This window comes from Salvia miltiorrhiza, chromosome 8, assembly GCF_028751815.1.
Source record: "Salvia miltiorrhiza cultivar Shanhuang (shh) chromosome 8, IMPLAD_Smil_shh, whole genome shotgun sequence".
Lineage (NCBI taxonomy): Eukaryota > Viridiplantae > Streptophyta > Magnoliopsida > Lamiales > Lamiaceae > Salvia > Salvia miltiorrhiza.
Genome location: NC_080394.1, coordinates 2,935,157 through 2,953,336, shown reverse-complemented (window position 1 = coordinate 2,953,336; position 18,180 = coordinate 2,935,157). Strand labels below are relative to the sequence as shown.

The 18,180-nt window shown below is 31.6% G+C and overlaps 1 protein-coding gene across 2 annotated transcripts; it reads right to left on the bottom strand.

The window, feature by feature from the left end:
- Positions 1-1,568: 1,568 nt before the first annotated feature.
- Positions 1,569-6,977, bottom strand: LOC131000004 (L-ascorbate peroxidase 1, cytosolic-like). Of its 2 annotated transcripts, XM_057925723.1 has the most exons (10): positions 6,705-6,977; positions 6,366-6,495; positions 5,136-5,310; positions 4,989-5,054; positions 4,683-4,731; positions 4,486-4,571; positions 4,315-4,394; positions 4,133-4,235; positions 1,842-1,900; positions 1,569-1,753 (listed from the first exon to the last, which is right to left on the bottom strand). In XM_057925723.1, the coding sequence occupies exons 2-10, from the start codon at positions 6,482-6,484 to the stop codon at positions 1,738-1,740; spliced, it is 753 nt and encodes a 250-aa protein (XP_057781706.1). In that variant the 5' UTR covers positions 6,485-6,495; positions 6,705-6,977; the 3' UTR covers positions 1,569-1,737. The 2 variants fall into 2 exon arrangements, with proteins under 2 accessions (XP_057781706.1, XP_057781707.1); XM_057925724.1 differs by having other exon boundaries at positions 1,738-1,948; positions 4,097-4,235.
- Positions 6,978-18,180: the final 11,203 nt, after the last annotated feature.

The following is an 18,180-nucleotide window of genomic DNA, read 5'->3' as shown; positions in this document are numbered from 1 at the left end:
TAATCACCAACTATAGAAGAATTCATTACGCAGTATATGTAAAAGCAAAGTCTGATGAAAGAAGCATATATATATATATATATATATATATATATATATATATATATCAAGAATTAGGTGATTTAAGACCTATATAACGACTGAATTATTTGAATTAGGTGACCTAAAAATAATAATTAAGAGCCACACTTGGGTATGTTCGGATATGCATCCGTACTAATTAAGAGCCGCACTTGGCTTAGCTCAATTTGTTTACAATTCTAGATGTTTGAAAGTGGAGGTTAGAACTCTGTCACAACTAAAAACAATGGTTCAATTAAAGTTACAAACTAAATATTGATTTGCAGCTATAAGATAAGGAATCCTAAAATTAAGTGAATTTATCTGATTGAATACGCGAATGTGAGAGAGGTGTTTTTCCAAATCACATTAAATTATGTGTGCTTTAAATTCTATATTTACATGTGTTATTAACTATCCTCAAGGACCTCAACACTTCTTCACAAAAAAAAAAAAAAAAAAAAAAAAAAAACTATGTTCAACGCACTTTTCATCGCATACTCATAAGCATATTGTGTACTCTTTTTCTCTCTTTTTTGATGAAAAATACATTTATTAAAAAAAATCAAAACGAATAAATTACAAACTATCTTTTTGAGCATATCAAGAGGGAGACAACCGATACAACTCAGGTGGGAGGGACTCAAAGTCATGAGTCTTTAAGAAAAATTAAAGTCTTTAATATACAAAGGGTTACAAAGGTTTTCTAAATCCAAAGCGAATATAGCTAAATCATCATTTTCCGCACACCACTTCAGTTGTGTAATTGATGATAACTTGCAGTAAGCTCTCATTTTCATTAGATTAGTTAATTGTTCTTTAATTTGATGAGTTGGATTTTGAAATTTATAAAATAAACTCGATGATATTTTTATGCTTAGTAATTAAAATAAACACCACGACTGTATTATTAACCAAATATTTTTTCATTTATTAATTTCTCTTTTTTTGTTTTGCTTACCAGATTTTGGGCGAAGTGGAAACATTTATTTAAAGATCTCGGGAGCGAGGGGGAGAATCATACAGCCATACAGGATACTTTTTATTTAACCTTTAATTGATACTATTATTAATAGTTTAAGATATTTTTTAATTTAAATATATACTTTGGATCTTTATTTTATATTTTACCCTAATTTGATTATTTCTACTTTCAAGAGGTCCGCAAAGATATGGTTATTATAAATAACTAAATCTTTTATACTTAACTTTCGACTATCAATAAATCTAATATTTCTTTCGTCCATCAAATAAATACTCATATTTCTTTTTTTATTCATTTTTCCACCAAATAAATACTCATAATATTTCTTTTCTGATCGGTCCATAAAATAAATATTCATTTCTATATTAGTAAGTATACCATACACATACGAAACGTATCATGTGAGCTGTGTAATGCTTTATTCCACATTTTTCTGTGACATTAAAAAACGACTAAAGTGAATGATCTCGAAATAAATTCAAACGAACTACAAAAGGCATGTTGAAGGATTGACACATGATAATATTCTCTAAAGGAGGGAGATGACCGTATATCATTTATCCATGACAAAAACCAATACGTTCACTGAAACAAGCACAAAACAGATCCAACATGTTTTTCCCAGAATTATTAACATAAATTCGAGCACAAGATAAATCTGAGCAAAATAGGTCATCACTCCACGGAGTAGCTTAGGCATCAGCGAATCTGCAGCAATCAATAGAAAAAGGTAAATATCCTTAAAAATCAAAGTCTAGTCTCAATTACAAAGCCAAACCAAGGAAAAGGGTTTCACCCCAGCTCAGAGAGCTTCATGTGAGCCTCAGCGTAGTCCGCAAAAAATGCATCCTCGTCCTATCATCGGAGAGAGAACGAAACTACGATCAGCACAGAGCGCAATGTTGGAATTGTGTTAAAAATGAAAGTGGGGATTTTTGTCCCACATTGGTTTTGTTATCAAAGTAGGTGGAGACCCTTAGGTTATTTAAGGAGTTCCAAGGTCTTTGATACAATTGCACCAATCACTACCTTTAGTCTTGTGATTACTTCTAGTTTGAAATTCCTTGCTCTTTGTTTTAGAGGGGTGAGAGGTTTTCAAAGGCTTGTAAGAGTGTAGTGGTTGTGAGTCGAGAGGGTGAGAAATACTGTGTGATTGTAGAAATATATCATATAGTAATTTTTCAGTGGGTCGTGGTTTTTCTCCGGATTTGGAGTTTCCACGTTAAATTCTTGTGTTGTTAAATTGTGTCTATTTTTATTCTTATTTCTTGCTTCTACCAAGTTTGGATGGGGAACTGATTTCCCAACAATTGGTATCAGAGTCTGGCTGAGGTCTCTTGATATTCCAAGTATGCTCTGTGGTTGCAGCATTGTCTGATCTTCCACATCAGAAAGGATTTCTTGAGAAAGATCCGGGCGGGGTGTCTCTTGCGAGACGACTGTTCATTTTGGTGGAGAAGCGGTACGTCAAGTCAACTTCAAGTCCAAATGAAGTTCGACGTGGAGAAATTCGATGGAATAATAAATTTTGGCTTGTGGCAAGTGCAAGTCAAGGATGTGCTGATACAATCTGGGTTACACAAGGCCCTGAAAGGAAGTCCGGGTGCAGTCAAAAAGTCCGGTGCAGATGATGACGCAAACAACAAGTCCGGTATGAGTGATGAAGATTGGGAGGATCTGGATCTGAAGGCGGCAAGCACAATTCGTCTCTGCTTGGCCAAGAATGTACTTGCAAATGTACATGGGATTTCGAGTGCGAAGGAGCTTTGGGAAAAGCTGGAAGCTCTGTACCAAGCAAAAGGCATCTCGAATCGGTTGTATTTGAAGGAACAATTTCATACCTTACGGATGGATGAAGGTGTGAAGATTTCAGATCACTTGAGTATTCTCAATGGCATTATCTCTGAACTGGAGAGTATTGGAGCGGAAATTGAAGATGAGGATAAGGCGTTGAGACTCATCTTGTCTCTTCCACGTTCCTATGAACACATGAAGCCAATATTAGTTTATGGGAAGGAAACTCTGGTCTTTGCTGAAGTCACGGGCAAACTTCTTTTGGAAGAAAGAAGGCTGATGAGTGAAGGACGTACTTCATCGGAAAATTCAGCAATGGTGGCCTTTAGCAGAGGGAGAAAGAAAGACTCCAAGGGCGTTGTTTGTTGGAGGTGCGGAAAACCCGGCCATACGAAGCGAAACTGTCCAGGTGGAGCTCGTCAAGGTGGAGCGGATTCGGCAGAAAGCTCCGAACAATCAGCTAACATCGTGTTTGATGATGTCCTTTGAGGACATGAATATCCTTATGGCATGTCCAATGGCCATGATAGAGGATGTGACGATGTTAGTTGGACCACATGTGCATGGTTTTTTGGCATGGATGCAGGTGTGTGGTGAAAAGTATGTCGATGGCTGATGACTTCTAGGAGGGCCAAAAGCTAGAAGGTTGCACCAAAATTTCAGCAAGGTTTTTTCGACATGTGCCGAAGTAAAATTCTTAGAATGGTTTATTCTAAGTGTTCTACTCATTTGGTGGAGTAGGTTTATTCTCTTTTGAGGATGATGGTTCTTTGTGATAAGAATCATAATTGTCGGTGAAGACAATGGCGTTTTTTCTTTTATTTTTAACAAGGTGGAGATTGTTGGAATTGTGTTAAAAATGAAAGTGGGGATTTTTGTCCCACATTGGTTTTGTTATCAAAGTAGGTGGAGACCCTTAGGTTATTTAAGGAGTTCCAAGGTCTTTGATACAATTGCACCAATCACTACCTTTAGTCTTGTGATTACTTCTAGTTTGAAATTCCTTGCTCTTTGTTTTAGAGGGGTGAGAGGTTTTCAAAGGCTTGTAAGAGTGTAGTGGTTGTGAGTCGAGAGGGTGAGAAATACTGTGTGATTGTAGAAATTTATCATATAGTAATTTTTCAGTGGGTCGTGGTTTTTCTCCGGATTTGGAGTTTCCACGTTAAATTCTTGTGTTGTTAAATTGTGTCTATTTTTATTCTTATTTCTTGCTTCTACCAAGTTTGGATGGGGAACTGATTTCCCAACACGCAATGTATGAATGCAGAGAAGTAAGGATTAGAATGCACAAACCGCAGCATATTTCTCAACGAATGGGCGGAAGCAAGGGTCGGTGAGAAGAGTCTTGTCTGTTGGCAACTGCAGAAGCCCCTCTTTCTCTCCAGACAGAAGCTTCCTGTTGTTACCAAATTACAAGTTAGCGACATATTATGATACGATAAACTAGTGTGTATTCAACGGTGGTGCTGACATACGTGAAGTAAGAGTTGTCGAAGATGAGGGGGTTGAAAGTCCATGGTCCCTCAAATCCAGATCGCTCCTTGTGGCATCTTCCCTGAGAGCATCAAATAGAAAATCATCAAATACAATTCTCCATGCCAATGCCATGTCTGGGGAAGTAAAACAAGAAAGTAGCAAATACAAACCAGAGTGTGGCCACCAGAGAGTGCAACGATATCCTGATCGGTCAGACCCATTTGTTTGGTAAAGACATCCCTCAGGTGGTCAGATCCTGAAACAATGGAGATGGTAAGTTTGACAATAAATAATGTTGTGACACTGACAATTCTGAGTAAAAACTAAATACTAGAGAAATGTACATAAGAGAATATGCTCAGCTTACCCTTGGTAGCATCGGGCAAGCGGCCTTCAACAGGTGGCTCAGCCTTGTCCTGAGATTTTAAACATCAACCACATTAAAAAAATTACATAACAGAACTGCACAGTAAAACTAGTGATGCAACTAAAGAATTGAAAATGGTGTTTCCATATATCAAAAACAGGTCCAAAAAATCATTGATTTAAGTATATTTAAGTCGAACAATTCCTATAGGAGAATATCCCACTGTTTCATCAAAATGTAAGCACCGGTATATATCACTGCAAATATGCATGAAAACGTCTAGCAAGTGAGGGAGATTTCACTAACCGGCCTTCCTGGGTGGAATGGAACATCAGGTCCTCCAGTAACTTCAACAGCCACAACTCCAGCCAACTGGTACGATAGAGAGACAATTGTTAATTCTTTCTAAAGATTCAACGTTTAAACTTAAAAATATACTTAGGATAAGGGTACCTGGTAGAAGTCAGCAAAGGAGAGAGTGGGGAACTGCTTCCTGATGGGCTCCAAGAGCCTCAAAGCAATATCAAGACCACTGTTGGCAGCATGCGCAAGCTCCTCTTCGAATCTCATGGTTCCAAAAGGACCTCCAGTTTTTGAGCACTGATCAAATGTACCAGCAGAGTGCCATCTACAACATAGAGCAACAAGTTTATACCCATCACAAAAGTGCTATAAAAAAATAGATAACAAAAGAAAGGAAGGCACAACGATCATAGTAATATGGACTCCTGAGTATGAATGTATGATGCAGAATTGCAGATCATTAAAAAATAAAGCTAAATATAACAAACTATCAAAAACTCCCAACCACAAGTGCCACCTAAACACTCAACACTATCGCTAACTACATTATCAGAAGAAAGACTCTATGAACATTTTAGCAGATACTAAAAAATTCCATCCTGTATTGGCAGAGCAGATACTCGAGATTAATTGTTATACTTGTCTTGTTTGATTAATAATAATAATAATAATAATAATAATATAATCCTATTACACTAGTAGTCCACTCAATATAATATTTAAAATATAATATTTGTTGTATGGAAAAGATAACATTTAATTAGGTCGTATTGAAACTTTAAATACTATTATATTTAGTGGACTTAACAAAATTTGCTAAGGAAGAAAAATAGTGATAGTAAAAAAGTAAGGGGGTGATTTGTCATCGTAAGTAAAGTATAACTGAAAGAGGTATAAAAAAAAAAAGAGTAGTGCTAGTTGGACAAAATTTGCTCGGATAAAAAAATATTAAATACTTTTAAAAATTGATTTATTTAAAAAATTCGGTTCAAATTTAAGAAGGATTTAGTTGGTTTTATTGTTTCCTCGGCATTATAATTTTTTTTTCTTGTAATTTTTTAGCAAATTTTTAATTTTTAATATTTTTTATTCAAATAGCATTATTGATAATAAACAATCAATATCTAAAATTAGTGCACTAAAACCTAAATTATGATTATCCACAGATCTATTTACCAATCGTGTATGGCAGAGCGCGCGAGCTAAACAAATGATTTACTTAAGGCAGACCTAATCAATACAAAATCAACACAAATCGTAATCCGAACTTACACATCGGAAAAATACGGCAATCAAATGGCAGCGATACCAAAATGTCATATACTAAAAACAAACAGAATAAAACTATAAAAATTCATATATAAAAAAAATAAAACTTACGCAAGACGGAGCATGATAGGAGCGCAATTCTTCTCAGCGATGAGACCCCTGAGCTTCCTCTTGCATTTGTCAACAGCCTTCAAGTACTCCTCACTCACAGCTGGGTAGTTCTTCACCATTTTCACAGATTCTGTAAATCAGAAACATCTCACATCATCAGCGCACCAATAAAAGCAAACACATTATGATCGCTTCACAGCTTCAACACACTGATGAATCTGGAAAAATCCCGTTCACAAAGCAATCGCTCAACGAAAAGTCAACGTCGTCAAAAGCAGGAAAAAGGAAAGGCACAAATCGGAGCCAAAAATGGAAGATCGCGATAGGAAATCTAGGTACCTGAAACGTAGAGAGAGAAATTGTATAAACCCTAACGATGGGTAGAGAGCGTGGACAACACAAGCACTGAGCTGAGGATTGTGAGTGTGGGAGTGATATATACTAGTAAGATATAAGGGGGGGCTGCGAAGAGAGAGAAGTTTCCAGAAGATGTAATTGTGATCGTTGGATCGGGGTGATCGTGAGGCTTGAGTTGTGTTTTGAAATGGACGGCTGGGATCGGTCTAAATAGACGGGTGATGTTTTAATGGTAGGTGAGAAAATTAGTAAAATTGAGTGATGCAGGGGGTGGAAGCGGGAAGGCATGAAGACGGACTTTTTGGAATCATTATCGCTTATAGTAAATGACCCAAATGACCTTTAATTTTGACTTAGACCAACAATATAGGAAAATCAAATCCAATGAATTGCAATTATAGTTTAATGGAAATAAATTTGTTTTATTTCACTTGGCTTAATTTTCTTTTCAAATTAATCTTCTAAATAATCATGTCTAAAATCAATAAATCAAATAAAATAGGACGAATGAAATACTATAAAATCAAGCGGCGATTGCTCATTGCAAGAAGTCGATTGCAGCAGAGGATAAAATCAAGCTGTATCCATAATTTTATTTCATTATGGTAGGGGCCCACCGATTAAAATGATAATAAAAAAAATTAAACGGACGGCGTCATCTCGTCGTTAGGGCAGAGGGCCCGATTGTTCGATTTTAGGTAGTATGAGGGTTTAGTTGGCCCAACTTCGACTATAAAGAGCTACACATGATAAGGGTCACTATGATATGGACTTATTTGATACTTAACCCTTGGAAAAATCTAAGATAATTGTAACATAGCCTTTAAATGTTTATGTGGGACATTGAATCGGCGAAGATCTCTTTATTTATAAAGGAGGTTTTAGTGTGTAAATTTATTGTTCCCCTTATTCAAGTTATAAAAGAAAAAATATAATTACAAATTTGATTTTGTTTTTCTAGAATTTTTAAATTTAATTGATCACACATACATAAAATATTGTTTGAAATGTATTATTAATTTTATCATGGAATATCTGATAATTGGATAATTTAAAATGAAATTTTAAAATTGTAATTACGAATATATATCCAACGAAAAATTTGACCATACGAAAGGGAAAATAGAACAAATGAGAAACGCCTTTATCAATTTAATGTTTGAACTTTGGATGAGTATCGAAATGTCAACCCTAAACATGTGCTAAAATTAGGAAGGTCAAACGGTAAGGAGTTAACGTCTAAGACCAAAGATCTTGGGTTCGAGTTCCATATGGCGCAGCTTTTAATTTTCTTTATTTAATACTATTAATTTATAAAAAAAATAGAAAGGTCTACATAATTTGTAATAAATTGTAAAAATATGCACCCCTCGTTATGTAAAAATAGTCTTAATTTTTATTTTTGGACACCCAAAAATAAAAAGGCAATATGTACAATTATTTTTATTCTATTTATGTAAAAATAGTCAGAATAATTAGGTAAAATGTGCATTTATTTTTGGACACCCAAAAATAAAAAGGTAATAAAAAAAGTTAGAAAGGTCTACTTAATTATTCTATTTATGGACAATGTACATATTACCTTTTATATAGTATTCCATAAAAATAATAATTTTTGGAGTATTAATTTATTTACTACTTTACCATAATTATTTTTCACTCATAATACAAATAATAATAATTATTAAAATAAAATTATTTATCCACTCATAATATACTTAATTATTTTTAATAAAATACGTATTACTACTTCTTTCAATGACTATTTTGAAAAGGCAAGGGGAGTAATACTATCCATACTTTTACAACACATATCTCAACTTTTTTGAATCACAAATCCAACTGAGTCAATTGTTTATTAATTAATTGGAAGATGGAAATTGTGATTGTGCCATTCCAAATTCTAATCCCACTTTTATTTCTACTTTTTTTAATCCCACTTTTATTTCTACGAAAAAAACATTGATGTAAAACGAGGGGCAATATAGGCAATTGAGTTTTAAAAAATCTCAAAGCACGGTGTGAATGCGAGAAGATTCCGTTGGGAAACTGCTCCAATCGTGAAGGTCTTAATTTTTATTTTAAAGAAAAGGGTGTCCCCACTCGTGCCGCATTAATGTCATTTATACGATGTAAACTAAGGAGGCGAATTATGGATCAAATTATTTACTATTATTATATCTCCACAATCACACTTACATGCACAAATCTCTATAAAGTTGATATACTATATTATGTTTCATGTAATATTTCATTTTTAAAATCATTAATTGAGTAGATGCAGCCGGTTTCGGTGTCACTTGCATTGACAAATGATATAAGTCCAGTATTTAGCTCGATGATTAATTTTATTGATCGGTCAAAGAGTCAAATAATGGATGGGAAAAGAATTTGGAATGAGCACACAGATTTTATTACATACGTTTTCAATTTTTCTTGTATCTTCTTTTTATATATTTTTTTATTGATGAACTAATGGATGGAATCATGGAAATAGTATATGTGAAACTAACATTTGGGTTTTTCATTAAAAAAAAAAAAACATTTGGATTTTTCATGTTATTGTATTTGTTCATTATCATTTGGATTACAAATTATAATAGTATATTGAATTGTAGCCACTCCGATGAAGTAAGTCCGATGAATAACTTCGTAGCCACTCCGTACGTTTGAATATAATTGGGTGTATCATATAAATGGATTGACTCAATGACTCGTACTCATAATAATACTATTATTTATATAGCTCGGATCAGGATGTAAATTTAGATCAAGGTGCGAGTCAGGATCTAGATATGGGTGCAATTCGATTGTACAGAACACTCAATTGTACCCAAAACCACCTCATGATAAAATTATACGTAATTTCGTTTGCTTAACATAACATTATGAGATAAGGCTTTATTTGTTTTATTGCAATATTTTTTTATTGTGTGCGATATTAATATTATGTTTAGTTAGATATATTGAATTATTTACTTTGTAAATAAATTATGGTATGAAAGTGAAATTTTAATAATTTAATATATTTATATATAGTAAAAAGGTAAAATTATATTAGCTTAACCTATTATCATATTTATAAATGATATAATTAAAATTTGTATTATGTATCCCATCTATAAGGGTCTCATATATTGAAACAAATATAATATTGAGGTGTTATAATTATAAAACAACTAATGTGTGGCAATCGAATTTGTATTTTTTTTGTTAATATTTGGACCAAATTACCAATCTATTTTTCGTTTGTTTTGAATCAAATCGGATTAATTACTCGAATATCACATTTGCTCTATTATGATAATCATTAATCTAAATTATGATGCAATATTCATAACATACATACATGTTTGCTTCTTCACATATATTCTGCTAAAACCAAAGCTATCAGCCTATCACTTTCAAGATAGCAACAAAGAGAAAAAAAGCTACTCCTTCGAAGGGGTGGATATTATCATATTACTACAAATACCTCTATGTCCTTTGGTTTTCGAATTTATTTACATATTCTTTTATTTTTTTTGTTCAAATTGGTAGTCTGACTTTTCAAACTAATATCCGTATACAATTAAAAAATAAAAATAAATCAGGAGTTTATGTTACCAATAAAAGGGCAATAAATGCTCGTTCCACAAAAACATTCATTTTTGGACTAACTATCATAAATCCCTTATTTTTTTAAATATGATTTTCTCAATTTGTTCACAAAAAATAGGTTAATAGTATTTTGTGTCCTAAATTTTTAGCGTTTTTCATCAAATGTCTCAAATTTTCGTTTACTATTAAAAACAGTAAACTTTAAATATTCTAGCTTCATAAAATATTCCGCTACATAAAATTCTGTGACAATCCGAATAAATATTGAATTATCAATTATTCAATTTGATGGTGTAGGATTTATAACTTGACTATAATCAGTTTGAGAAGAATCATCTTTCTGTCATCATATCTCGTATAGCATGACATTTTAAGACAAAAATATTACTAGTAAAAGTTTGGAACTTAAAATACTTTAGAAAAAAAATGAAATTTCAAAACAGTTTACGGAAAATATTGAAAGTTTAGAATGTGAAACACTATTAACTAAAAAAAATATTCATAATCCACCACTTTACTCACAATAAATTATAACTTTTTTTATAATATATTCATCTAATATTTTTTTAAAATTAGTGGCATTAAAAGTATTGTACTAAATTGAAGTACGTTGTTGGAAGTTGGTTAGTTGTCATATTTAATTATTTTTGGTGACGTATATGACATTCGTTGCTGGTTGAATTTTATTGATGGATGGCATGCCTATCGTGGCTCAAACGTAAGCAATAAAAAGAATGAATAATTACACGACTATTGTGAAAAGTACTATAGAATGAATAAAGACCGAATGTATCCTTTCGAACCCATTCTCTCTCTCAAAAAAAAAAAAAGACCATATCTTATTTTTTTCTCTGTGATAATTATTGATTTCGATTATTTATTTTGAATATATATATATATATATATATATATAGTTTTTTAGTAGAAATAATATATATGATTAGGTTCTATTGAGAATTTGATTTTTTCGTAAAAAAAAAAAATAATGAACAGAATCAATAAATCCTTCGAACATACTAATATAATTGATGTTGATTTTTTAAAAATCTCGTCACCTTCTTGATTTGAACCCCAGACCAAAACGCTTGTTCATAAAGAATATTGACATGTCCAGCAAAATTAAATGACTTGTTCACAATTATTTAGACGAATTCTCAATTTTTAACTCATTTTGCATTATCAATTGAAATTTTCTCCATATTGTCAATAACATATGTGACCATAAGTTTTTACATTTTTTTTTGTTACATATGTGTCTGAATTTTGGTGTATTTGTTTGTGTTAAACAAAATAACATCTTCATATTTGTATGGGGATTCATAACACTACAGAGTAATCTATTCAGGGTTGGAGTTATGAATTTATAAATGAATGAACATAATTATATTTTGGTATTTAAAAATAAATTTGAACATACGAAATTATATGACACTTTTATTTGAGTTAATATGGGACACTGTAATAATATGGAATTATGGTCAAATTGGTCTGATTCCCCAATGGGCTGGGCTGAGAACTATACAGTTCCACCAAATTTAGTTTTGGGCCGACCCAATCAAATTTCATATAATGGGCTCGATGGGTTGATCAGGATCGTCCAATTTAAATTTAAATGCTCATTACGTCACAATAGTATGTGATTTATTGTCCATATATTTTTTTTCTTCATTATTTGACAAAAAAAGGATATTTATTAAACAAAAACGCATGGAATATGAAAAAGAGCCTCCATATAAGTGTGGATGTTCATCCCAAACGCACACATTAGAAAAATTACAAGCACTTCTAGCTAAACGATGAGCACCCTCAATATCCCCCGCTTAGAATAATAAACACGAACACGAGCTAAGTTCTAAAGTAACTAGCGATAGTCTTTCATAATAGCTCCGAATTCAGACATGTATGTGATCATGTAGTTCAAAGTTTCATCATCATCTCGTTATATGCAGTCATCTCCACATGATTGAGTTGTCTCGTCTTTATTCATAAAAGGGCTTCACTCACGCTCATTGCTTTCTCCTCCGCCACTCTCAAACAACCCACCACCTTCGCTTCCACGAAATCCCCTTTGACATTATGTAGTAATTAGTATAAGACCATCCCCCTGTTCTCGACCTGAACTAAAAAAAACTGTGTCAACATGACATTTCATCCACCCATCAGGAAGGTCGTGAAGTTTATTGTTTAGAATATTAATTGTGCAACAAACTTCATCAAGTTAATTATAAATATAAAATGTAAAAGCAGTCAGTGCCAATCTAAAGAATTTTAAAAAGATTTTAATATTTTCTTTAAAAAGGGATTATAATATAAAATCTTAGACAATAACACTTTCCCAGGGCCGGCCCTGAGGGCGGGCGGGCATGGGCGACGGCCCAGGGCCCCAAAAAATTGAGGGCCCAATTTTTTTAATATATCCCATTAGTTATAGGCTTTATGTATACTAAACAATATTAGATAACATAATTTATTGTCAAAAATTCAAAATTCAATTTAAAATCAATTTCAAATTAATTTGATGATAATTTTGAGGGCCCAAAATTTTAAATATATCTCATTAATTATAGACTTTATATATACTAAAAATATTAGGCAATACTCCAAAAAAATTTATCAAATTTATATTATATTAAAACTTCAAAGTTCAAATCGAAATGTAAAATTATGCTGACGCATCAGTTACTAACAGACTGTTCTAAAATGAGCTTCTCAAATTTAAAATTGTTGAAAACGTATTTGAGATCGTCAATGTCCTTAATGAGATTGAATGATTTGACAATATCTATATACATATATAAAAGCTCAATCACTTTCAAAAATAGTAAGTTATGTTTTCCTGCCAAAAATCACCTTACTATTTTTGAAAATAATTTTTTCTTTCTAATTTTTTTATCAATCTACTCTAGATAATAATAATAATAATAATAATAATAATAATAATAATAATAATAATAATATAAAAATCATACAAAAGCTTACTGAAAATTTAATAAATGTAAATCATACTAGAAATTCTATTTTTAAGATATATATATATATATATATATATATAATTATTTATCTACAAAATTATATTTTAAGCGAAAGAGTTCTAAAATGAAAAAAATATAAGTTTAATCTTAGTAACTGCATTAAATTGTTATAATAAAAAATATAAATATAAAAATAATACCATATAGAAACAAATATATATATAAAAATAGAATAAAATAAACAAATTTTAAAATGTTATGATTCTTGATCATGACAAATTTTAAATTTCATCTTTGCTAGGTTGTATTTGTTAATTTTATCAAAATATCAATTTTAAAATTAAATTATATATTCATTATATATATAGTACTGTGTATGTTTCAGTATAAATTTTGTATAAGTTATTTTAATATAATGTGTATATATTATATCATCTTTAATTTTGTCATGTATGAACGAAATTAAAATTCAGGCAAATTCATGAATGAGCTAAAGTTTCTGTATTTATATTGCAACTTTATATAGTTGAAAAAATAGCAAAATTCACTAATAGTTTGTGGATTTACAGTCAATTAACGCTTAAAAAAATATTATGAAACGCAAATCAGTAAAAAGTAATTAAAAGTTCCAAAACCCCTTTCAAAATTAATAGAAAACTTGAAAGAAAAATATCTAGATATTTTGGTGGAATTTTTTTAAATAGATAATAATAATCGTTAGTTAAAAAGGTTTTGTCAAGATCTTGGTCATTCATTTTATATCCTCCAATTATAAGATGGTTTTATCTTCATTTTAATTCTTTTATCTTTATTAAGAGATTTTAGATAACATAGACTTGAACGATATCGTAAATGATTTTGCAAGTAAAAATGCTAGATAAAATTATTTTTTATAAGTAATGGAAAATTTTATTTTTAATATATTGATGCGCTAATATATTGAGGGTCCATTTTTATAATTTAGCACATGGCCTCATTTCTCTCGGCACCGGCCCTGTACTTTCCCCATTCTTAATCTCCCAATTTCTTCTTATTTTCTTAGCTTATTGACTTGACTGATCTTATATTGTGTGAAGCAATCCAAAAACATCGCCCTTATATTGTTTATTTCAAGAACATAGCTACTAAAAAAACAATAACAATATTTGATTTAGAGTCGTACTTAGCCTACAAACTAATCCTAACATAAGACATTAAAATGAACCATAAAAGATACGTCATTACACCCTATTTTTTTAAAAAATTAATATTTAAATTATAACTCATTCTTGATTTTGACCCACAAATCTAATCATGACCAAATGTAACAACCATAAAAAAGAGGAAAGGTCCAAAATTAGGGATTTAAATTACTTTTTTTTTCGGTGTTTGGTGAATTGTTGTCTTTGTTTCACTAAATTTTTCTTATTGTCTATGTTGATCTGCCTTTTGGTTTTATTGATTTTGGCGACCTTTTGTTTTTGTTGCATGTTAAAATTAAGTTTCCAGATGATGGAACCGTGTTTGTATCAAAGATACATAAATCAAAATCTTTCAATATAGAGAGTGTTTTGCTGAGCTTATAAGTTCATTCAAAGTGTTTGACAAAATAAACTCTAAGACCTTATAAGCTCTCAATAAATAAATTTATCTGCCCCGACTTATTTTTTGATTATCTTATAAGCAACACTCATTTTACAAAAATAATTCAACTCTAATTTTTTATCGTCATCTCTATTAGATTTTCTCACTCTAACAAAGATTTTTTCTCTACAGCTTATAAGCTCATTTGTCCAAACACTTTAACAATTTATAAGCTCTTGTAAAACTACGGGGATTGTATTGGATTGAGATTCTGTAGGATTTTAAAGGATTTCAAAAGTCTGGGTATATTCAATTTCAATCAAAACTTTTAAAAGTCTTTTAAAATCCAGAGGTATTCAATCTAGATTTTTTAAAGTCTTTAAAATCCAGAGGTGTTCAAATCAAATCAGATTTTTTAAAGTCTTTTAAAATCCAGAGGCGTTCAATTCAATCTTATGATGAACTAATAAATATAATAGTTAATTTGTAATTAATATACATAATTTCTTTCTTTTAATAACAATAATATATAGTATTATTAAGGTATATACCACATGAACCGTCATTCTAAAATTATATTAATATTTTCTTAAATTAATTTTATAATAATAATAATATAGTAGTAATAGTTAGGGGTGGAAAATCGGGTACCCGCGGGTACCCTACCCGCAAAATGTGGGTACCCGCAGGACGAAAACTGCCGAAAACGGCACCCTCACCCGACCCTCTTCCCCGATGCGGGTACCCGAATACCCGCAGCGGATACCCGCTGCGGGTATGAGGGTACCCTCACAGTTCCGCGATTTTTTTTTTTAATTGTAATTTTGCGGGTTTTTGGTCCCGCTGGAGGGTATTTCGTCCCGCGAGAGGGTATTTTGTCCCGCATTTCACAAAAAAAATTGAAAATATCCTTTCTATTTCATCGATTATCCATAAAACCTGTGACGAATAAAATTCCTAATATTATTAAATAAAATTATTTAATTTTATTTTTAAATTTTGGTTAATTGGTTTAATTCCTAATATTATTAAATAAAATTGGTTTAATTCCTAATATTTATTGGTTTAATTCCTAATATTATTAAATAAAATTCCTAATATTATTGGTTTAATTCATAATATTTATTGGTTTAATTCATAATATTTATTGGTTCAATTCCTAATTGGTTTAATTCCTAATATTATTAAATAAAATTCCTAATATTTATTGGTTTAATTCCTAATATTATTGGTTTAATTTCTAATATTTATGGGTTTAATTCCTAATATTTATTGGTTTAATTCATAATAAAATTGGTTTAATTCCTAATATTATTAAATAAAATTATTTAATTTTATTTTTTAAATATTTATTGCGGGTATGCGGGTACCCGTGGGTACCCTCTACCCGCGATTTTTGGGATGCGATACCCGCACCCGACCCTCCACCCGAATTTTGCGGGTATCGGGTACCCGATACCCGCGCGGGTATCGGAACGAGTGAGGGTATACCCGATACCCGCAACCCGATTTTCCACCCCTAGTAATAGTAGTAGTAGGGGTAGGGGTGGTGGTACCCTAATCCCTAAATAATGGAGTAATATTTTTTTTTCTTCTATCATAAGTATGACATTTTGAGTTTATATTTTAATAAAATAATAAAAATAATATTAAATACACAATAATCTTGAGAATGAAGAAAAATCTTACTCCCTTCGTTCAAGAAAAATATGTTTACTTTTATTTTTCATCCATCTCATAAGATTATGCACAACCTATTTTTAGATATGATCTCAATACTAACCCCTTAAGGTGCGTTTACTTTGATAAAAAAAAAAGGAGAGAAAAAATATATTTTTCGCTCATTTTCCGGCATTTTCACATGTTCACTACGATGAAAAATTTTCTTCGGCGGAGTGGAATATTTTTTATGGCAGCTTCTTTTCACTCATTCTGTCTCAAATGTTGGATAATAATCATAATATTATCCTTTTGTCTCAAATGTAATTGCAACCTCTGTAAAATTCAAATCCAGAACTCCGAAAGTGCAGTTATTTTATAAATTAAGTAGAAACGGTTTTACGTTAAATGAGATTTTTATTCAGTCATAATCTATATAGTACATGTGTAATCTGGTGATGTGAGAGGCTTAGTTTTTTTGTTGGGCAGCTAATGGTTCCTGCCTTCTACATGAGCTGCGAAGGTTCTAAGTGAAATAGAGAGGAATAAAGAGTAAGATGTCTGCGGAAGGGTAGTGTGAGCTGGACATGTGGCCGTATTTGGAAAACATAACGAGCGACGCCATCTCAAGAACTGCATTCGGCAGCAGCTACGAAGAAGGGAGGCGAATATTCAGAGCTGCAGAAGGAACAGGCTGACCACGTTCTTGCCGCTCTACATTCATTCTATTTTCCAGGAGCATGGTAAAACATACTACCTCCGTCTCATTACAAATGTTACATTACTTTTAGGTACGAAGATTAAGAAATCTATACTAATAGAAAAAGAGTCTAAGCATTCTATGAGACAACAACTTGTGGATTGCCTATTTTACTACCTCTGTCTCATTGCTTTCCCCTCCGCCACTCTCAAACAACCCACTACCTTCGCTTCCACGAAACCCCCTTTCTTATTATGTAGTATAAGACCATCCCCCTGTTCTCGACTTGAACTTAAAAAAAAATTGCGTTTCGAATATTAATTGTGCAAGGAACTTCATCAAGTTAATAATAAATATAAAATGTAAAAGCAGTCGGTACCAATCTAAAGAATTTTAAAAAGATTTTAATATTTTTTCTAAAAAAAATATTACTATAAAATAAGATTTTAGACAATAACACTCTCCCTACTCTTAATCTCCCAATTTCTTCTTATTTTCTTAGCTTATTGACTTGACTGATCTTATATTGTGTGAAGCAATCCAAAAACATCGCCCTTATATTGTTTATTTCAAAAACATAGCTACTAAAAAAAAACAATACTAATAATATTTTATTTAGAGTCGTACTTAGCCTACAACTAATCATAACATAAGACATTAAAATGAACCATACTAGATACGTCATTACAACCTACTTTTTTAAAAATTAATATATTTAAATTAAAACTCATTCTTGATTTTGACCCACAAATCTAATGATGCCCAAACGTAACAACCATAAAAAAGAGGAAAGATCCAAAATTAGGGATTTAAATAAATTCCTAATTACAAAACCCACCAACCAATTAGAAAACCCACCCGTTTCTCAACCGGAGCTCCATTCTCTCCAACTACAGTCGCGCCCGGACCCGAGATCGGATCCGAACCCGACCCGGAAGACAACACCGTAAAAGCGCCCATCACC